General features: G+C 49.9%; 7 protein-coding genes across 7 annotated transcripts; 3 read left to right on the top strand and 4 right to left on the bottom strand.

Annotated features, from left to right (window-relative positions):
- Window positions 1-640: 640 nt before the first annotated feature.
- KY384_007641 (uncharacterized protein) lies at window positions 641-2,689 on the top strand (the record flags this gene model as incomplete). Its single annotated transcript, XM_044816132.1, has 4 exons — window positions 641-732; window positions 802-829; window positions 1,168-1,246; window positions 1,293-2,689. 4 exons carry the CDS (start codon window positions 641-643, stop codon window positions 2,687-2,689), a joined length of 1,596 nt encoding a protein of 531 aa, XP_044666772.1.
- Window positions 2,690-3,509: 820 nt separating this feature from the next.
- Window positions 3,510-4,483, bottom strand: KY384_007640 (uncharacterized protein; the record flags this gene model as incomplete). Its single annotated transcript, XM_044816131.1, has 2 exons — window positions 3,510-3,710; window positions 3,767-4,483. The coding sequence occupies 2 exons, from the start codon at window positions 4,481-4,483 to the stop codon at window positions 3,510-3,512; spliced, it is 918 nt and encodes a 305-aa protein (XP_044666771.1).
- Window positions 4,484-5,758: 1,275 nt separating this feature from the next.
- KY384_007639 (uncharacterized protein) lies at window positions 5,759-11,624 on the bottom strand (the record flags this gene model as incomplete). The annotated part of the gene is made up of 2 exons (XM_044816130.1): window positions 5,759-11,231; window positions 11,269-11,624. The coding sequence occupies 2 exons, from the start codon at window positions 11,622-11,624 to the stop codon at window positions 5,759-5,761; spliced, it is 5,829 nt and encodes a 1,942-aa protein (XP_044666770.1).
- Window positions 11,625-12,400: 776 nt separating this feature from the next.
- LIA1 (deoxyhypusine hydroxylase) lies at window positions 12,401-13,495 on the bottom strand (the record flags this gene model as incomplete). The annotated part of the gene is made up of 1 exon (XM_044816129.1): window positions 12,401-13,495. The coding sequence occupies one exon, from the start codon at window positions 13,493-13,495 to the stop codon at window positions 12,401-12,403; it is 1,095 nt and encodes a 364-aa protein (XP_044666769.1).
- A 3,167-nt stretch (window positions 13,496-16,662) lies between these two features.
- Window positions 16,663-17,172, top strand: KY384_007637 (uncharacterized protein; the record flags this gene model as incomplete). The annotated part of the gene is made up of 2 exons (XM_044816128.1): window positions 16,663-16,813; window positions 16,910-17,172. The coding sequence occupies 2 exons, from the start codon at window positions 16,663-16,665 to the stop codon at window positions 17,170-17,172; spliced, it is 414 nt and encodes a 137-aa protein (XP_044666768.1).
- A 497-nt stretch (window positions 17,173-17,669) lies between these two features.
- TXNL4A (Thioredoxin-like 4A) lies at window positions 17,670-18,225 on the bottom strand (the record flags this gene model as incomplete). Its single annotated transcript, XM_044816127.1, has 3 exons — window positions 17,670-17,828; window positions 17,879-18,009; window positions 18,084-18,225. 3 exons carry the CDS (start codon window positions 18,223-18,225, stop codon window positions 17,670-17,672), a joined length of 432 nt encoding a protein of 143 aa, XP_044666767.1.
- Window positions 18,226-19,071: 846 nt separating this feature from the next.
- KY384_007635 (uncharacterized protein) lies at window positions 19,072-21,012 on the top strand (the record flags this gene model as incomplete). The annotated part of the gene is made up of 2 exons (XM_044816126.1): window positions 19,072-19,140; window positions 19,168-21,012. The coding sequence occupies 2 exons, from the start codon at window positions 19,072-19,074 to the stop codon at window positions 21,010-21,012; spliced, it is 1,914 nt and encodes a 637-aa protein (XP_044666766.1).
- Window positions 21,013-22,032: the final 1,020 nt, after the last annotated feature.

The raw sequence follows: 22,032 nt of genomic DNA, 5'->3' as shown, positions 1-22,032 counted from the left end.
CTGCAAGAACTTCCGCGCATTATCTGCCCCTACGAAATCTTCCCGCTTGCAAAAGCTTTCGAACAAATCCCAGATCTGTTGGGCGGATGTTCTTGCGATTGAGGGCGTGGAGAAGCGCCAGAGGGGCAGGAGTAGGGACTTGTAGGGGGACGGAGCGAAGATATTCTTCTCGGTTGGGGTGTAAGTGTAGATCCTCCAAGGTTGGGGGGGAGGTGACGACAATGGGGGAAAAGACGCAGGTGGTGGCGGACAAGAAGGCGGACGATTTTGGCGGGTTCGGGGCATTGTAGAACTATGCCAACCGCCTCATACTGAACGGGCTCAAATCATGCTTATGAACAGATTGTATAGCCAGAGACGACGCTCAAGTATAATGGACTTCCATTCACATAGTGGCAGCACAACGAGACTTGTTCGGTTTACAGAAGAAGCGTGAGGAGCTGCACGGGACGAGGGGAGTCCCTAATGCCTCCCGGAAACGGCCCGCAAAAGTCTTGGACAGGCAGCAGTCATTCCCCCTAAACCTCCGACCTAGACCATTAGGTATAGCCCGCAGCAGATTCATCGGCCATCTACCCTCCCACCGATCTATTCATCCAAGAGGTGCTGAATTGCATCAGTATCAAGTCTCGCGACAGATATGGCACCACGAGATGGCTCATCTGATCCGGTGGGCACGCCTGACGCCCACTCGGCGGTGGAAAGCGGCATCGCGACCATTTCGTCTCTAAGGTACGGCTGGAGCCCCCCTTTCAGCTTTCCAAGAACATTCGAGTATTTAGTATTAACTGACGACCATAGAATCGGTGTAAAGGCTTTTGTACAGAAGGTTTGTCCTGTTGAGTTTTGTTTTTCTTGCCTGCGCCTGTTATGTTCGCTCTGTTCTGCTGGCCCCTTTTTGATCTCATCATGACCGAAATTTCCTCGTCAAAGACTCGAAAGATTGCCGTTCGCTCTCGGAGTCTATGCCTAAGCTTGCTGTGTCCAGAATCTCCTTGTGAAAGAGTAGCTCGTCAAACACATCTCTTTCTTCGATCGCAGAAGAGATATCAGGAATGATACGGCCGAGAGGACTCATTAAATTGACGTCTTTGATAGGATGGCGAGAAACGAAAAGCAGAGATACTCTCTATACAGACGAGAAAAGGAGAGCCCCATTACTAGTAGGTTCTGCCACAGACGTTGGGAAAGATAGGCTCACAGATTGAAAGTGTGCACTACGAGGACTTCAACAAGCGTCTTGATGGTATATCATTTCCGTTCATGACTGTACTCTACCTGACCCACTACAGAATGGGTACCATCCTCTCGACTGGACCTCTCGCAGGAAGTCGAGTGGCCGCAGCCTGAAGCGCCTAAAAAGGGGCAAAAGCAAGGTGCCGCAGCTGCCCCGAAAGCACCCAGCCAGCCCAAATCATTAGCGGGACAGAAACGACCAAGGGGATCGACATCAGCAGCAGATTCCCGCAAAGCCTCTGATCCCCCGGAGCTCGCCACTACCTCTGGCAATGCAGCCAAAGCTACTCGTCCGCCGCTCGTTGGAGGCAAGGAAAATCGGCCTGGTAGTGATGGCAATATTGCTGTTCTTGCACCAGAGATCAGCACCGGCACACCGAAAGGCGATGACGATTCCGAGATCGATCTTGAAGACTTACAGATTTCGGCTGCTGCAGCCAAAAGCAACGATGCTGCACACCAAGTACAGTACTCCAGAGAAGAGGAGATCGAGAAGCTACGCACGGGGGGGTCCATGACCCAGAATCACACTGAAATCTCGCGAGTCCGAAACATAGCTCGAATACAGATGGGCAAGCATGAAATGGAGACCTGGTACTTTTCCCCTTACCCAGCCTCCTACGCAGATGCAGACATTGTCTACGTCTGCGAATTCTGCCTAAGCTATTTCGATACTCTCCAGACATTCACCCGTCATCGCGCCAAGTGCACGCTCGTGCATCCGCCTGGCAATGAAATCTATCGAGATGACACTGCGTCCTTTTTTGAAATCGATGGGCGGCGGCAGAGGACCTGGTGTCGCAATCTTTGCCTACTCTCTAAATTATTCCTCGACCATAAAACGCTGTACTACGACGTAGACCCATTCCTGTTCTACTGCATGACCACTCGAGACGAGCACGGCTGCCATCTCGTCGGATACTTCAGCAAAGAAAAAGAAAGCGCAGAAGGCTACAACGTCGCTTGCATCCTCACCCTGCCGCATGTGCAAAGAAGCGGATACGGATACCTCCTCATGGCCTTCTCCTACGAACTCTCGAAACGAGAAAGCAAGCTTGGCTCTCCCGAGAAACCTCTCAGCGATCTTGGCCTGCTGGGCTATCGAACGTACTGGGGCAGGACAATCGTGGCACTAATTATGGAACACTATCAAAATCATGGTCCCGACAGCAATGTCACGAATGGTCATAAGCAAAGTGGACTGAGCGTCGAAGATCTCTCTGCTCTAAGTGCCATGACGACGGCCGACGTTATCAACACACTGCAGAATAAGAATATGCTACGGGTGTATAAAGGGCAGCATGTCATTGTGCTCACTGATGCAGTCATCAAAGAATGGGAGGATGGGCGCGAGCGAGAGAAGAAGAGAGGGAAGAGGAGAACCATTGAGTCGGAGAGGCTGCAGTGGAAACCGCCGGTCTTTGGCGCTGCAAGCCGTACGTGGAACTGGTGATTCTAGGGGTTTTTACGTACAGCATGTTGGAATGAGCGAGGCGTTCTAGGAGAGGCGTATTGATCGCCATGAATGATGCCAATTCCGACTTCCTTCCCTCGGCTCGTCATTCTTTGCATTGGTATTACGTTTTGTGAATTGCATTCAAGAGCTGGTTGGATCTCCACATTTGGTATTCTCGTGGCTTTGGGGGCTTGACTTGTCCTGTTCCTATCGAGAACGGTAAGCCACAGACTTCTCGTGCTAGTACCTCGGTGTCTACAACTACTAACCCACTTTTCATTTCTCGAGGCTGTGGGGAAGTGGCACCATCACGGAGACACCATTGGATGAAGCCCTCTAGCGAATCGGAAGCTGTGGATAGCAAGCAGATTGTGCACTGCTGTGCACTGATAGGCCGCTTTCCTGAGACGGACATTGAGCATGAAAGACTGGGTGTAGCTAGCTCAGGAAATTACGATAAACGGATGTTTCAATTTGAGGGAAGGACATGGTGGTGAGCGAAGACTTCGGATTCAGTCCAAAAGGGCGATGGACGCTGTGAACTGACAATTGATCTGATAAAGACAGGCAGTGCAAAGGGACATGAGAGATGATTTTGATGTTCCCTATTTCTGAGAGTGTGGGCATCTTTAATAGCCATACTGTGACAAAATGTGATGGGCATATTTACAAGCTGTCTTATAACTAAGATAATGAGAAAACATTCTGGCCGCTGAAGGGGGTATTTCAAGATATGCCTGCAAACAACATACCCGAGGATAGAACGCCCAAATGAAGGACAAGAAAAGAAATGGAGCCCTGAGGGCGCCATGACCACCTAGTAAGTGGTGATCATGAGCGTCCGTTTCTCCGTGCTCCAGCTGAAATCATCCGCCATCCCCATGGCGTCCAATCCAGCCGCTGCCCCTTGCTGGTTCTGATCCCCAGTGACGCTTCCGGGTACCACATAGCCTTGCAGCCCAGCCTCGACCTGCAAGAAGTGGACATACGAGCTTGGCGCACCTGGGGCCATCTTCGCCTGTGAAGCAACTAGTCAGCAACAGATCGCTGAAGGCTTGAGAGGGGTACACGAACTTCCACAACCTTGCCAGACCCATCCACATTGAGCAGACCCGTCGCCTGTAACTCCGCCTTCTTTTCCGACTGCTGGTAAGCCTCGTCGACTTTCCCAGCCAAATCCCGATGTCCCTGCACCTTTTTGTCGCCAAAGGGTCCCAGCGTCGACGCGTCCATGCCCAACTCATAGTCCACGTCAAAGAATGTCTTGCCGGCATCGGCGAAGTTCATCTCAAATCGGGATCCACGTTCCTTGCCGTTGTCATGAAATGCGGTGAGGGCGCCGACGAAGTTGTCCCCCGGGCAGAACTCCGACTCTTGGTTTGCGAGTATCCGGATGCCGTTGCCGGGCCCGCATGCTACATCGAGATCCTGAGATTTGGTCTCAGGGTTGAGCTCCACCATGTAGCAGACGGGATCCTTGGAGTCATTCTTGACCATGATGACGGGCTGTCCGGATCCGCATTTGCCGGAGGGGCCCTTGCTGCCAGGGGGCGAAGACGATGACGATAGCGTAGGGGTAGAGGCTTTTGACCCCGATGTCGATGTTACGGAGGGCACAGCCGTATTGACGGCAACGTACTGCGGCACCCCGACGCTTGCTGAGGGACCTGCGATTATAGGATGAATCGCAGTGGCGTTGCTTGAGGAGTTCTGTTCCGAAGTGGTGCCGTTTGCTGGTTTTTCCGGGGACAGAAAATAGGTGATGATGGTTGTGACGACATCACCAGGCATCTGTCGAACAACCAGAGGCGAGGACGGAGACGATGACTGGCCAAAACGAGCGAGTGGGACTGCCAGGGTCGAACTTACGAGAGACAGGGCGATGACCGAGGATGATAGGGCGAAGCTCCCGGCGGACAGAGAAGCTGACAGAGACATCACTCCGGAAAGGAGTGACAGGAAGAGTAAGAACTGCATAGTGGCAAACTCTGGTCTTGAATTTACCGACGTGGGAGGAGTGAAAAAAGGCGAAAAGAAATGTGCTTCAAGAGGAAGGTTTTTTGTAAAGGAGAAAGTAGAAGAGGAGTGATTCGACGTAATGAAGAAGCACGAAGTGATTTGAAGAGCGAGCGTCTTTTTGATCGGAGGAGAAGAAACGAGAGTAGACCGATCAATAGGATGAAGAAAGATAAAACGAGGGGGGAAAAGGGGGTTTTTATATCTGAATATCTGAGCGTGGAGCTTTCTGATCAGCAAACTTGACCGAGAGAACGCCGTTCAAACTGGGATAAAGTAAACAATCCCACGCGTAAAGACAGGCACGAACACCGTGTGGCAACGAGCAGAGGCCTGAGCGCTTCAACCAGCTGTACCATGGAGGATGTGGCAAACGCTAGATAAGGGGGAGAAAGAAGCTCAAAGCTCGCCGACTGGAGCTCAGGCTCGTTGTGGAGCAATTTTTATATTTTTATTCAAGTCGATTGGAAGGGACGGGGAGACCATGGTTCCACAGCAGGGTGTCCCTGACCCGATCCGATGTCCACAAAGGTAAGATATCCACCATTGGAATGGAACCACCCGTAGAAATTCCAAAACAGAAGTTTACTGGTTGATCAGGTATCCTCAAGGGTATTCCATCTCAAGACAATCCACAAAGGAGAATCAATTGGGCGAGTACCACCAAATGCATGCTTACCTAGACAAAAGTGACTGTGCAAAAAGAAGAGAATTAGCATGATCGAATGAAATCGCATTGATAAAATAGCTCCATTGAGTTCCGGCATTGAGACAGCTATGTTCTGCTAGCAGAGGCGCCACACTGTTCCACCTGTGGATCTGGCTGTATATCCCTGCTGTATACCCCTGTGGCCTTTATTAGCTAGTTAATCTCAGCCATAGACAGTGACTTTTCATCCTCAAGCCTACTGGATCGGAACCCTTCCCAAGGGATCCAACGCCTGAAGTCTCTTCCTGAAAGGCGATCGCAAGCCGACAAAGCTTTGCTTAAGCAGGCTCTCAAGTAAATCGTAATCGAAAGTAAGGCCACACTGCCACGCTCGTTTCTGTTCATTTCCAGTCGTCGTCCGCATCATCACCGTCCACACTCTTCCGGCTGCTTGATTTTCTGCGATTCAGTGGCGGTCGACCTCGGCGCTTTGACGGGGTATTTGTAGCCGAACCAGAGCCTTTTCTCTTGAGGCTTCTAGATGCACCACTCATCGGCGTGTCTTTGTCATCCTCGTCATCATCCAATCCTGGTGTTTCTGGACGATCACCGAGGCTTCCCTCACTCTCAGCAGAGACCTTGACTTCGTTGTCTACCGACATGAGCTCAACAAATTCCTCGCACGCTCGAATCATGGCTTCTTCAGAATTGAGAGACGCGACCTTCTCGGCAATTGTTGATACGAGCTTTTCGCCTGAGACACCTTGAATGCGGGTTGGGGCTTTGCTCAAGTCCTTCGTTGTACCCTTGCTTTTGCCATTCTCGCGTCGTTGTTGGTTAGCACTTTGCCCATATAACCGTCGAAGGTACGTTCTAGCTTCCCACAAGGAAGCTAGGATGACTGCCGCACTCGTCAGCTTCTTGAGTCTTGCGGGGTCGACAGGCTCCTTAGTCCCCTGAGATGAGAGTTGAGGCTGCGAATTGGCCTGATATTCCGAGATTTCCCCATTTGCTAGCCCTGCTTGGTTTTGGGACCGTGCGTCGGTATCTTGAGCTGACTCTACGACGATGTGAAAGACTTCTGTAGAGATATGATGGGCAACAGCCGAGCCCGTGCCACCTACTATCCTTTCCATGCAAGCCAATGCGTGAAGCAGCTCGTCTAAGCGACTATAGTCAAAGAAGGCCAGATTTTCTAGCAGAAAGCGGGCGAACTGGAGTGTAGGGGAGATGTCTTCAGACATATCCAGTCTCTCAAGGTCAAAGTCGATCTTGGCGCAATAGTTCGATAAGAATTTCTTTTGATACTTCGCCTTGCTCGTCTTGATAATGTCCCACATTCCCGCCAGCTTTGCAGTCAATGGTTGCGTGCTGAAGCCCAGCGGGTCCTTGACGACGTCCTTTTGATACCTGAATGCCTCGTAGATCGCTCTCATATACTCACGCTCAAACATGCTTTCGTGCTGTGTGTGAAGAATGCGATGTTCCTCAAACGCGACCTGGGCGATAGCAGCGTTAGAGGACGTTCCCAGTGCCACCAAAGCTGGTCCGGACTCTTTGGGGTGGGCGAGACCTTGCCGATTGATGCTTGCAATTACTTCGGAAGCAGTCAAGGCCGACAGGTCCTGGCTAGCAAGTGCAATCCCAAGTATGTCTTTCAGAAAATGCTGCGATATCAAAGCCGAAGCACTATCCCGCTCATTGGCTGTCATGGAAGATCCAAGCTTCGGTGCACTTGCGTCTTCCGAGGTGGCATCGTCTTCAGGTTTCGACACTGACTGATGCTCGACCCCAGTAAAGAAATCTCGAAAGTTTGAAAGAACAATTTCTTGCAATTCAGGCTGACCACGTTGAAGGACGGAGGCAAAAGCTTTGCTGACGCTTGGCTTTGTGAATTGATAAGGCCAGGATTGGCAAATGAGTCCGACGCTGTCATAAGCCAGTGCTTGAAGGTTTAGAGGTTGTGACGCGGTGGTGAAAGGACTTAGAGATTGCACTATCAGACTGGCTACCGAGTCTTCTTTGAATCCCGGCAGCAAGGTCTGGAATGCCCCTCTATAAGCCTCGAAGTCGCAATGCTTGCCGAAGAATCCTGCAATTTGGATGTATTTTTTGACACGGAGCATGTTGTCCTTCTGAGTGTTGTCGCTGAAATTGATGGTTGCGAATTGACGGAGGTTTTTGATAACAGAGGCGATCAACTTGATCAGAGGATCAGGCCTCTTCAGGCTACCGTTGATGGCCCACAAACATTCCGCGACTTCGCTAAGCTCAGCTTTCGAAAGGCGAGACACACCCTTGAGCAATGATGTCTGGATACTCTCGAGCATACCCTGCTCCACACTGGACAATACCGGCAATACGAATCTGAAGATCACTACCACTGGACGGAAGATATTGAGGTCATTCAGACTGTTGAGATTGCCGATGTAGGGCTGAAGAATTTGCAGCTGGTCAGAGTCGAAGAGACGCGGGTTAGCTTTTGCGAAGATGGTAATCGTTTCCAGAATGTGTCTTTGCTCTGGAGTATCTGCTGATTGAGCGGAATCAATCATGAGGTCAAATGCAGATCGAACGAGGATCGTGCAAACTTTAGCATTTGCTGTCGCATTCTTAGAGTCACTTGATAATAGCTGCTTCAAGATCAAGACTAGAACTGGTGGCACATTTGGATTTCGTGATGCTGTTTTGATGATGAGAAGAATTTGACGCCGTAGAGCGATTTCGGTTTCTGCATCAGGTTTGACACTGTCACTGACTGACCAGAACGGCGCAATCCAGACCTCCTCAAACGTCTGTCGTGCAAGATCCACAACACCAGGGTCATTGTCTTGTGCTCGCTGCAATAGACTGTCGCTGATGGCGGCCTTGATATCACTGCTGGCATTGCGAAGGTAGATATCTCTAAGTAGCTTCATGGACCGCTTGCGTACGCCAACGGCTGAATCATTGCTTAGGCGAAGGACGTGGTTCAAGAATTCGACCTCTAATGCTGGCTTCAATGCGATGCATTTACTGATCAGTGCCAGTGCTGCATCTCGCACCATTGGTGACGTGTCAGTGGCACACTTCAGGATGACGTTCTTGACGTTTCTTGCCCGGTCAAGAATCGAAGGGTCCTTTTCTAACATCTGCGTGACACTTCGCAGACCTCGACTCCGAACCGTGGTTTGTTCACTCGTAACCGAATCAATCAGAAGTTTCAGCATATAATCAAAATGTCGACAGAAGTCCATGTTGAGGATCGTCAGGGCATACGCAACTTGACTCTGCCCTGCAGAAACGCTTTGAACGTCTTCAGATGTTACCCACTCTTCTCCTGAGAGCATCGCATAATGACGTGTTGCTAATTTGTCGACTGCAGGACTCGCTTGAGGTGAAACAGTACATACAGCTTTCGCCCACTGGGCTAAATAGTAGGATTGGGCACTCATGGCTTGAAGATCATCAGAGGGAGCTTGTTCATATTGCTCGACCACGGCGTGGTAAGGGCCATTCCACAAGAGTAGTTCGCTAGGTTCCAGTGATCCTTCCGTGTAGTCTTCGAACATCTGCGTTAGATATCCACTAAATTTCGAGTCATGATTCTCCAGACTCTGCACTGCGGTTCGCGTATGAGCGACCAAGTCAGAAATTGCAGAGCCCATTGTGCCAAGCAGCTCCAAGGCCATGTTTTTGGCAGGAGCTAAGGATTTTGGGGTATCAAGGATATGGATTGCGCGAGCACATACTGCACGAAGAAGTAATTCCGCGCCTGGCCAGTCTGACAAGCCTAAAACTAGTAAAAGGTCCTCGACAAAGATGTCAAGCAATTGACGATGAGGTTCATCCCCACTCTTTGAGGAGGTCTGCGCACGCTGCATGAGGTACCCAACCACGTGCTGTGCACTCTTCGCTGCTGCTGCACAAAGAGGCATTGCTTTATGTCTTAATTTCCTTAAGGATTCACTGGTCGCTTTGGAGGAACCTTCGGATGTATCAGAACTGTCACTTTCCGACGTGGATTCACTCTCTTTCTCAGAAGCTTCGCCTGAAGTGCCGTTCTTCATGGTGGCTGTGGTCTTCGTCTGGACGGGCCTTGGAGATTTCGCCACCGTGGAGCTTGTCTGAACGAGCTGTATTATCAAAGCAGTGACTAACTGGATAGGTCGACCATCTTTGAGCCGGAACTGTCGAGCTGCTTGACGACCTGTGGGTAACCTCTGAAGTGAAGTTAAAATTTCGTCGAACAGGAAAGTGCGCTGGCTTGGATAGCGTGAGAAGATAATCGCGATCATGTCCATCGCTGTCCGCCGTAAAGTCTCATATTTTTGAATGCCTAAGGCAGACTCTTTCTCGCTTGAAGCATTCTCTACGAACATGAGACGGATAGCGAAAAATTCGACAGCTGTCATAATCATTTCAGCCATTTCTTGCTTAGATAGAATTCTTGCTATTAGGATTAAGACTTTGTTGGCCTCATGCAGGATGTGTGATAGGGGTTTCTTGTGGGTCGACAAATGCTCGAATAGGTTTCCATCCGACGAGTTTCTCGTCTCGACAACAGGAATAACACACCCATCGGTAATTTTCTGGATCATCTTCACGATTGCTAAGAGGAGATCCTCTGAATACACCTGTTTCTCCTCGCGAGCACCAGTCATGGTACGGAGAATGGTCCTCGCCGAGCGAAGGCTAAGGTTGGCGGTTTCAAGGCGCTCCACCCAGCTCTCAAAACCGTCTGCAGTCCATTCGGAATTGAAATCCAGGTCTTGATTCTCGACTGAGTATATGGCTCCTTCGCTAAGGGTGTGCAGTCGGAGCAAGTCGTCAACAGCGATTTCTGAGAACCGGCCATAAGATATAATCTTCTGTAAATATGCATCGATTTTACCATGCAAAGCAGGTGTAAGCGTAGTCAAATCACGATCTTCGAGACGGACTTGGATGAACACTTGTAAATTTTGCTGGGATTGATCCTCCGCTTCAAAAATTTCTTCTGTGAGCTCAGTAAACTGCTGGAGCGTCGCGTCTGCAGCAGCCTTTTGGTCCTTCATCTCAGGAGCATGACCGGCTGCATCAACTCCAAAGCCACGTTTCCGTTTGCGAGATACCTTTTCTGGAGATGGCAAATCAAGTGTGACGTAGTCGCTACTGGTGATATGGGTAGTTGATGCAGGTATCACTACCATTGGTTTAGCGCTAGACTTTGGTAAGGAAGAGACTGAAGAGTTGGTACTTCGGTATGTTGGGGTCTGTGGATTTGGAGTGAGATTGCCATTGGCCGGCTGTTGAGCATTGGGTAGGTTCGAAGCCACAGAGTGGTGGTCAGATGTATTCGATTCAACAGGGAAAGCAGGTGAGGCGAAGTAGTGACCGTTCACAGCGGAAGTTGTACCAGTGTATGGTAAATGGACGGCTTTTGCAATCATCGCTGGTTTAGAGGGAGTTTTATAAGAAACCTGACTGGGGGCCGGATGAGGGGACAATGACGACCCAAGGGTTGGAGATGTGTGTGAGGTCGCCTCTGAACTGGCTTGCTGATTGAAAACAGCTTGATTATGACTCTGAATCTGGTTGAATCCATCTTGACGTGCGGGTTGAAAGTGAGCATTTGGACTTTTTGCAGGGATGACGACTTGAGGTGTCGGCAGCCCAGTCGCGGGTTGAAGTGAATTTGTCTTCGACGAATGGGGTGCCGTTACACTTGCGGCAGCTGAAGATTGTTTTTTGAAGCTTGTAGGGGTAGGGTAACGGTGGCTTGAGCTGGTATGGTGGAAGACGCTTGAGGCCAGTGGACCGAGTCCTTTTGGGGTAGTAGGATTTGTATATCCATTGGTCTGCGATTTACGATTTTTCTCGTTCCGGTAAAGTTTGACAGGTGCCTTGAAATTGCTAAAATCGTCATTAGCAACAACATAGGAGTAGTCACCGGGCGTTGTACAAATCGGTGATGTCGTCCGGGTCAATGAGCCGTTGTAAGTCTTTCTTGATTCGTTCTGCGGAGCTAGAACGATTCAAAGTGCTAGTCGACTGCTCATTCAGCTGTCGCAGCTGTTGTTCAGCCTTTTCTTGCTCCGAGACATTGGCAAACAACGAGGGGAAGCCAGGCGTGCGGGCGTCGGGCATCGGAACGACATCGACGTTGAATGGGACAACGGAGGAAAATGGAGAGAAGCGTAGGGCTTGCTCAACATTGGGCAATCTGCTCCTGTGGGGAAGGCGGCCGTCATGGACATTTCGCGGCCGATGTTCTCGATGCATCTGCCCCCCTTGAGACTGGGACATCTTTGTGAGGTTGAATGCTCGACTGCCATCCGATTGACTTGTACAATCACAAGGTCACTTATACATGCACAAGTACAAAGAGAGGACAGCTTCCGCCACTGAAGTCGAAGCAACAGGCTTTCCTGCTGAGGTGGTGTTGGACTCCTGACAAAGAAAGAGAGATGACCAGCCCTCACACGTCTGTCTCCAGCCATGCGAGAATGCCCCAACGTAAGATTAGATAGGGGGGTCGGCCCGCACATGCAGCCCTAAGGTGATGCTAAAGCTGTCAACCACGTCTTTTAGCTCGATGAATCAAATCCTCACTTGCACTTCACAAATGGCAGCAATCGGCTCACTTGTGTTTTGTACAGACTGTGGAAACCTTCTCGATGGTGCAATTGGAAACCAGAACGTAGTCTTGACGTGCGACGTATGTGGCACGAAGAACAAAGATACTGCATCAACCTCCATCACCACCAAATCAAAACCCTCTGCTTTTCCTTCAATACTGCGCCAGAAGCTTTCTTCGGTGCAGGTGCTCACCGAGGATGACGTAAGTAAGGGTGCATTGATAGACGTTCCGTGTCCGGATTGTGCGAAAAAGAGAATGAGATACTACACCCGGCAGCTGCGGGGCGCGGATGAAGGGGAGACGGTCTTCTATGAATGCGATGGATGCGGACACACGTACGCGCCTTTCAGTCGAGACTTCACTTTCAGTCCTAATTGTTGATACAGTCACACTCAGAACAATTGACATTTTCATGTTATCTCATATGAATATCTGACTGCAACTATTCGGGCAGCGCAGCGTACTCAACTTGGCCACTCCTCTCGTACTCAGCCATATCAAGCGCAACAATGACTGAATCCCTCACCACCTCAGCCTTGTCATTCAAATGCTTCTTCAGAAAATCCTCGACCCCTTCTTCCTCTCCCAGACTCCCCAACGCCTCTGCCGCCTCATGCCTCACCATACTCTCCTCCTCTAGATCGCCCAACACCTTCTCCAACGCTGGCACACTCGCCGGATGGCTCAACTGCCCGAATACAAATGCAACCTCATGTCTGAACAAAGCACTCTTATCCTCAAATCCCTTCGCCAGGGCATTTACCGCCGTTACCGCAGTCGGTAAATTAGGTGGAGAAGCCAGATCCCTCAAGGCGAACATAGCTCTATATCTCTCAAACAAACTCGATCTCGTATCCATCAACTGTCCTTTCAATTCTTCGATCCCCGTCTCTCCTTCCCTTTGGAGATCCTGTGGTGTAGGCGGCGCAGGATCTACGCTCGCGAAATCGCTTATTCTTAATCTCTCCTTTTCCCGTTCCTTTGACATCATCCACTCGATTCTCGCGATTGCGATTTCACATGTCTCTTTCACCACTAGTGGCACACTCTCCCCACCCGCCTTCTTGCTTGCATACTCTTTCAGTAGTGGCAAGGACTTACTTCCGCCTAATGCCCCAAGCGCCTCGCCTGCCTCGTGCCTGCACATGTCATCCTGCCCTTTATCCTTCAGCACACCCTCCAAATATGGTACTGCAGCCAGATTCCCTGATTGGCCCAGGCAGTATGCCAACTCATGTTTTAGCAGTGCAGAGGGCGAAGGGAAAGCGGCGGCAATAGCTTCGATGGCGGGGATGGTGGTGCTGTCGGATGGCGAGAGAGAGGCATGATGCTTAAGCGAGAAAAGAGCGCGAAAGCGGATTGCGAGGGGAGTAGATTCGGAGGTTAGGGCTGCACGGAGCGGAGGGATTGGGGATGTCCGTGTGCTTGTTTGCGTGCACGGTTGTAGAGTGGAATGAATAGCTGCTTGGCCGACAGAGAATTGCTTAGTTGGTATGTTTATTTGTATGTCCGGTAGAGATACCGCAGTAGGAGCCATGATTTCACAGAATGCAAACTTTTGGTGATGGCGGGAAAGCTGCGGAGCAAAAATGTTGAAAGCGGGACTTCCTTTGGGGACGCTTGGCGTTGGAAGTGGGCGGGAAAATGCACAGCATGTCGTTCAGTGGAGACTTTCTGATCTAAGAATACTTAAATGGTATGTACTGAGACTCATCGCACCAAGTGCCCTTTCACTGCCACCGAGCGGCCTGCGACTTGGTCTCAGAGCCCTCGACAAAGCGATGATACCCTGCCAGGGTTTACTTCAAAATCACGTTCTTTCCACCATATAAACAGGGTACCCTAAACAGTGCGTATGGCTTTACCCTCCGATCAGTCCCCGGAAAGTACATCGACGTCCCGAGAAGCTGGTTATTGACAAAATATAGATGTCCATCAGGGGCAACGGCCAAAGTATCAAGCCATGCAATCCGCGAATCTCTGACCCAACCCCCGACTGTACCATTGTTCGGGTAGAAATTGTTGATAGCATTGCCCTCGATGTTGGGCACATAATTGAGTCCATTGATGTCTGTCTCCATGCCGTCTGACATGCCCTTTTGTTCGTGGGAAACTGCCGCTCGCGTCGCTAAAAGCTTAGAAACCTTAAGCCTTGCCAACAATCGAGAGGTGGGTACTGACTAAAGGTAACGCGAGGACACCGACGTCCAGTAAAATGTCTCGCCGTCGGCACTTGATGCGATGCCATCAGCGCCAAATCCACCCTGTGAAAGTGGTCCATTCGGCCATTGCGGTAGGTTGTAGAGAGCCTCTCCCCAAATGAAGGTTAGGAAGCCTGATTCTGGGCGTACTTGAGGGATCTTGTTCAAATGTCTTCAGCTTTCTCCAATTCCGAGGTCCACAATAACGATACCGTTACGGCCCTCAGGGAATGAATCGGTGATGTAAGCGACGCCTTGCCGGATGACGGACAAGTAATGATGACCAAGTCATTATAGATCTCAATACCAGATTTCAGTCCAGTCTTCAGTCGAGATCATGGTATTGCTGTTTGACGTCTGCCATCTGCCATTGAAGACATGATATGGCCCATGAATTTGCAATTCTCGCTTTTGAAGCAATGAATTGACTATGACTTTGCACGCAATCTGAATAGGGAAAGATGGTTGAACAGCAAGCAGCCCATTACCCACGAGTTGTTCTTTCTTGAGGCTTCTTGCACGGAAACTAAAATGGCCACTATTACCAGTATGGTCAATCGTCCTGATGAATGGAAGATCGAACAAGGCCTATCAGGGGCCAAACCTTCTATGTTAGACTAGACAGGACTCGAGACAAAAGAAATAAAACCTCATAAAATAGGGGATTCGGCCAAGGACGAGAAAGGTAAAGGCTCAAAACACACCCACTTTGCAACCCTTCCCTCCGCATCCAAATTTTCAGCTTGGGCCAATTCCTGACACAAATCCTGTGCTGCCCGGTACTCGTGGGAAGATGTGGCATTACGCCATTGGCAGTGAACTAACTTCTGTTCCTGAAAATTCGTGGAAACCGTTCTTATAGAAAAGCATCCTGAGATGTTGCATCTGTCATATTTCCATATAATGGGGAGGCACCTAAAAGACTTGTAACCTCAAAGGCGATCACTCCAAATCCACTCCACTTCGTTCGGAACCACGGAGATACCAATTATGGACAGGGACAAATGAAGCCTTGACCTCGATTGGTTGGTTGCGAACCCCAAGTCGTATAAGCTAGAACAGCTTATGGATGAGTTAACATTTCCACGGATTGAGAAAGTGGTCATAATGCAATGCTCTGGAACTCGTCGCATAGAGTAAGAATCTCTGTACACAGGGCAAGGTGACAAGGGTACGCAGGCCCCGTGGGCTGAAGGCGCGACAGGCACCGTAAAATATGTTGGTATCAGCTTGAAGAAAATCATGAAAGACTGCCGTGGCATGCAGGACGGGGCCAAACACCTTGAATTATACGGAGCCGACAACCACTTTAAGATAACGAGGTGATGAACTACGTCGCGAGCGTTCCATGGTCCAAAGTGAAATCTAACGAGGTCCTACTCGCGCGGGAAATGAACGGAGAACCGCTGCCAAACATTCATGGAAATCCCCTCGAAGTGGTTGTGCGGGGCTGTATAGGTTCGAGAAGCACCAAATGGCCTTACCGCATTCTAGCCATCAAGAACCAATCGCTTGCTGCACCGCGGACCAAAGTATCTGTACTTTAACCAGTAGGTCGGAAAGCACAACTGGCTTCCAACGAATGGCATCCAGATTCAGGAGATATCGGTGAGCTCAGCAACGATGTCCCCCTAGAAGGACCAAGTCGTCATACACGATGGCAAGATTCATTGCAGAGGGTGGGCCTACCTTGGTGGAGGAAGATGGCCTGAACGAGTGGAACTGTCCGCTGACGGCGGATTCAGCTGGTACGCTGCCCCCAATGAGAACTTTTCATCGAAGCACAAGTAGACCTGGCATACGTGGAAAATAGATATTCCATGCCACGTCGAAGGGTGGATTGAATTCCTTCAATCGCCTCTTGGAGGAGGCTCGATTTCTGTTGACACTGTATATGCTGATACGGTGGGCTGAGCTCGTCACATGGAGACCCCAGTTCCACGCTGAGCGGACTTGCAATAGTTGCGTATTAAGGGAGTTGTCCCAACAACGACAGACGATCTCGAGCGATTGGGTGCGCCTTTGGCCCCTCTCGCATGGCCAGAAGGATTCCCAATACAGACACAGGAAGGGTATGAGCAATTCTGGAAGGGGAATGAAACCCAGGATGTCGATAGTTGATTGTCTTCCTAAGGCCCATGATAAAATAGTTCTGGCAAAGCAGTATTTGGCATTCCATCCAAGCAAATGCTTTTGAGTGAAATTAGCGTGTACCGGTTATCCATAGTAGTCAACGAAAGAACGTTGTGGTGTCATGAGTGTCCACGGGTGCAAAGTCGTGGGGAAGCATTCCTCGTATTACGCTTGTTCTTTAGCATTGCGCGTGCGTTGTCTAACGTTATTGGATGACATTTGCGCAGTCGTTCTATTTGATCGAGGTAAATGTCTTGGCACCTAGGGTCTAGCACCGAAAAATACCGCTAAGATAATCTGAAAAGACTAGCGCTCAATCGCGTCGCGTCCTATCGGCGTTGCATCAGACTAACTTGTGCACATTTCCACAATGCTGAAGTTGTCTAAAGGAACAACCGAGAACACCAAGAAAGTCACAGTCAATTTGTTACCTTGCTCCATCCAGCATGACGGGACTGTGAATGCCGCAGATCGGTACTGGAAGCCAGAAATCGCGAAGGGCAAGATAAAAGCCGCCAACCGTACATGAAGTAACGCTAATGCGAGAGCAGATGGAGTTTCAGAAACATTTCTGCGTGGTCGCAAACTGAAAGCGAAGGAGATACGGATACCAGCAGGGTATCAGGGCATCATCGTTAAGAATGGAGGTGTCCATGAACCCTTAAATCGACAATGGAATTCTGAAAACGGTGAAGAGGAGGACGATGGAGTGGGAGACATCCGATCGCTTCACGAAGTCGAATCCTTCGAGCACGTCCAATTGTGGGAACATGAAGCTCAAGTGGAGGGTGACGACGCATTTGCTAAAGGTCTTAGTGAATGGATTGGGTTTGCTGAAGCAGTAGGGGCCCCCATTCAACACCGGCTTTCGGGTTTATAGGTCGATGCTGATATGTGTACCAGATCAACAAGCCCGGTGATGAAGGAGACAAATCGGCACTATGAAGCTTTAATAATTCATCGATTCAGAAAGTCTCATGTCAGGTATCATGCCCTCAAGAAGAAGGATTCAAGACAACTGCATCCCTACGCCGCGCTCTTGCATTTGAGGCCGCTGTTGCAAGCTCGTCATGGTGGTCCAATTGGCTCTCCAAGCTACGTCGGCTAGATTGAGACACAAAGATGAAGACGTCTTCAATTTGAGGAAGAATTGCATGTTAGCAAGAATATTGACTGCCTGATAACTATCGCATGAGTGAGACCAACCATTCTCAGCTGCACGAGGCAACTTCTCCCATTCAATTATCATCATTTTGCCACCCTTGAGACCTCAAAGTTGATCATTACAACAGTTTAAGGTCCAGGATGATGTCCTCGTTCCCCTTTCAGGGTCATGAGTCGTTTCATATTCTTAATTTTGGTCCTCCGTCAGGCCACTCAATACCGGTACCGAGTCGAGTAATCCTTGGGGCTCACAACAAGACCCCTTCCCTTCTTGGCTCCCTTGTATATCGTCTCAATGATGTCTATGAGCTCTTGTTTATCCTCAAGGACCCAATTGAGCTTGTTGTTATTACCTGTCCCAAAATCACACATCTAAGCATATATTAGCGAAGGTTATAATGCAATGGAGGTACAGTACTTGCCATGTGTTTGTTCCGGAAAAAGAACATTAGGGTGACGGGATCATACAGTTCGTACATTTGTTTGAAATCTGGGACCTGGTCGAGATCACATACGTAGAGAACCGCAAAGTTCTTCACGCGATCGGCAATTCCTGGAGAAGATACATTTATCAGCGTTATGCCGAGATGTCAATACAGATATGTAAGAAAAGCAGTGAAAGCTTACGATAGAGAACCTCATCCTGACGCATGCAATCAGGATCCCAGTCGCGGCCGAACCTGATAACGACAAGTCGCTCTTCTTCGCTCATAATGGCTTGATCGACATGCCAGCCAGTGACCAGATGGGGCAGGACAACTGAGCCCATCTTGCTTCTCTTTTTGGAGATAGAACCCGTAAAAAGCGATTTCAAAGGATAGAAAATGTCATGTGCATAAAGATCGTGGGGTGACTCTGGACGGGAGACCAACCTCGTTGGCCGCTCTTGGCGCTGACTCAGCTCAAGCCTTACTGCCGAATTGTCGCTTTCGGCCACCGTATATATGCCAAGCCTTCCTTGAGCTCAGCCCTACCTTACCTCACCAGGCGTCTCGAAGGTCACAGCGCACTGCATTATCACAATTGTGTACCAGACCACCTCCCGGAGCTTCACCTAGTTGCGCCACCATTTCGATAGCTGTATAACACCTACGATCGCTCTATAATCTGTGGTCTCTAGTCTAGATCCCGCTTTCCACCATTTAGCTCGAAAGTCCACCTCCTTGTGCAACCCCGCTTTGGAATACTTCACTTCACTTCACGGCTCTGAAGGCTTGAGGCCAAGTTAACGTAGCGGATGTAGCCTCCACGAACATGTTCCAATGCTTCTTTATGAACGCACGTGTCATCTGAATACATCAAGAGCGGCATTGCTACACCTTCAACCCGTTTCTATCTGCCGGAGAAAGACACCAGAGTCCCTGATCAACCAGGAATCAACATTGAGCTCAGATCATGGCGCACCATTATACACGTGACGAGCTTCTGAAGCTTAAAAATTCACCCCTTGTGGTCAGACCTCCCAACCTACCTCCCTCGGAGGAGTGGATGGGGTGAGTATCGATCACTGAGGAAGTTGAATTAGACTGAAAAGAGATCAGACCAGTTCCAGATCCAAATGCGAACTTACAGCAAGCACGACATGCAAGGAGTGGTCCGTTGCGCACTAAGCAGGATGACGCGAGCTCCGACGCAGCTAATGCTAGAAGACCACAATTCGAAGCGCGAGGCAAATCCTCTACAGGTAATTCAGAGCTTGATGACTTAACAGAACTTAGGATTGATGTCACTAGTAGCACCGGGAGATATTGTTCTAGGACCACCTAAAACCGCTTTTGCCTCTGCCTCTGGGCGCAACGGTCAACGATCAGCACTATCCAGTCACGACGAAGACGCATCCTCCAAGAATCGAAATGGACAACGAGAAGGATATAGACTAGAGCTGCAAGGACACGAGCGAGAGGAGGGGAATTCTCGTGAGGGGAGGAATGGACAGATTAGCAATAGACGGAGTGTGAAAGATGATCCCGAAATGTGGGCCAATGCCCGACAGCCCCGAAAACCTGACGAAGAAGAAAAGGAGAAGCCTCGCAAGAGAAATGATGAGTGGGATAACAACCGAACGAAAGATCCTAGGAATGAAAGACGAGAGCGAGGAATTGATGCCAACGGAGAAAACGAAGACTCGTCTCGCTCTGAGCGACGAAACGGGACCTCTCGAAGCCACGAAATGCCGCTCTGGGGTCGAGACGCTAAGCAAACGGAGAAAGTGGATGGCTTTTCGGAACGAAGCAATCTCAGAGGTCCTGTTGCCAGGGGAAAACGTGGACTGCGTGAGCAGAGCCATGGCTGGGGTCGAGGCGCTGCTGCAGATGAAGACCCGCTGTGGCTGGGTGAAGATGAGACAACAGAGGAGAAGAAGCCTCCACCAACTCAAGAGGATTTTGAGGAGTTCAGAGCCCAGATGAAAGCGCGCAATTCGAAGGACGCAGCCCCAGCCAAGGCCGACCATGGATCTCAAAGTTTGCCTCGCGATATCGGAAATGGGACCAGTCCTTCACACAAGAAACAATCCGAAACGTTCGATTTCAGCAATTTCCACGACACGTTTTACGACATACTTAGCCAGCCTAAGAAACATCATGAGGCACTCGCAGAAGAGTCGCGGCAGGACTTGATGCACGCAGCTGCTAAGCTAGCAAAACCGTCCAAATTTACGAGTCTATTTAGTGCCAATCCTGCCGTCAAGCCGCCAATTATACCAGCTATCGAAGATCCTGCCAGCGAAGATAAAGCTGGCTTCCAACGGATACTCAAGCTGCTTGACCAGCAGCAGCAACCAATCATGGGAGAGCAGACGCCACCACGGGCAGCCACCAGACAGAACTCGCTCGCATCTCCGCCTGTCCAGTCACCTCCAGCCAAACCACAGCAAGATGAAGTGCGTTCACCGCCTCCAGAGCATACAGCAAAGCCACAAGACAGAGAGTTCTTACTCAACCTCATGCGTCGGCCAATGCAAAACTTTCCAGAGCACTCCCGATCGAACATCAATGCGCATCGAGTCCAAGAAAATCAATCAATTACGTCGCCGTTCGCCAATCTTGCAATGTCCCCTCCTCAGGAGGCGCCTCATCAACAACCATCTTCGGGGCCGCCTCCAGGATTCTTCGACGAAAGCTTCAGGCAAGAAATGCCACCACGCGACAAGCTGAACCCGACTGCTGGGCTCCAACGAGCAGCTCCTCCAGGCCTCTTTGACCAATTCAATCAGCCACAACGACCTCCGCCCTCAACTCTACCACCTGGGCTTGAACGACGTCCCCCTGGCTTCGACCACCTGCCCTCCGGATACGGCCAGCATTCGTCACAAAGACAAGGTATGCCTCCGCCCCCGGGCTTTCCACCCCCGCAGCGAGGGTCCGGCAGTATGGGACCTGGAATGTTTCCCTCGCGACCAAATGGAGTCGGTATGCCCCCACCGCCTGGCTTCATGAACATGGGCGGACCGCCGCCTCCAGGATTCATGGGATACGGTCATGAAGGGCCCGGCCTTGGTGGAGGCGGGTTCGAGCTTGGGCAAGGGTTTCTTCCACCTGGGCATGCGCGCAGGTGATATTCGCATTAGAGAAGGGTGATGGGTGAGGGATATGCAACTATGTAGGACGATGTGGAACAGCCATGACCATTGTATGATACCCTCGTAGTGATTTGATGGCATAGTCGTTTCATCAAGCAGAAAGAGCAAGGTGGTTGAACGCTGAACAGCTTAGTGTGCTAAGACTTATCTAGTATGAAATCGGCTAGTCAAGGCTTGGACTATTGAACACGCCTCATCCTCACCATCCATACCTCTTTCTCACGTATTTGTGTATTCTCCTCCCTGTCAGTTCAATTCAAAGCCTTCGTTCTCCACTTTCTTTAGACAACGTTTACGTTGAGCCCCGAACTACTAGCGGAAGAATCCAGGAGATCAATCTTATCGCCAAAGACCCAATTCTTCAGTATGATCACATCTCGTAGCCGGTGTGAGACTTCAAGAAAACCTTCCAGAAATTGGATTTGGCCTGACTCGGCGTCTCAACAATTTCATTGGCAACTCGAGCGGCGAAAGCACAACTGCACACGCTTAACATCATCCTAGAAGTGACAGAGCAAAGGTATTTCATGGCGCTAGTGTGCGTGAAAGAAGGAGTTAGGTCATAAGAAGTATCGTCCTTGTGCACAGGATGTCTCCCTGGATGCTGAGGAGTATGTAAGAATCTGACGTCTGTCAGGACGACATTTTAAGTCGATATCAAGAAAGACTGTTCCCGTGAGAAGGAGAGATTGAGACTGTGAGAAGCTAATTCTCGAGTCGACAAGAGTCATTATCATCTCGATTTTATCAATGATGGTATCAATTGTACTTTGTCGCCGAAATAGCCTCTTTAGGGAGGGAACCGAATAAATGAACATTACATCACAGCCTTCCTGATATCAGAATTCTATGGTTACAGTCGGCAACCAGGTGAAGTCAGCATCAGATTCACGACAGATTCTCAACTATGGGCCAACAAATCTACACTTAGCTACAATTGTGACATATAGCTAGAAGACTTTACTCACATGGGGGTTCTCATTGCTAATTGTGTCA

The sequence above is a fragment of the Bacidia gigantensis genome (genome assembly GCF_019456465.1).
Source record: "Bacidia gigantensis strain McMullin 20006 chromosome Unknown contig_278, whole genome shotgun sequence".
Classification (NCBI taxonomy): Eukaryota; Fungi; Ascomycota; class Lecanoromycetes; order Lecanorales; family Ramalinaceae; genus Bacidia; species Bacidia gigantensis.
The sequence above is the reverse complement of the archived record's forward strand: the minus strand, read 5'-3'. Positions and strand labels throughout refer to the sequence as shown.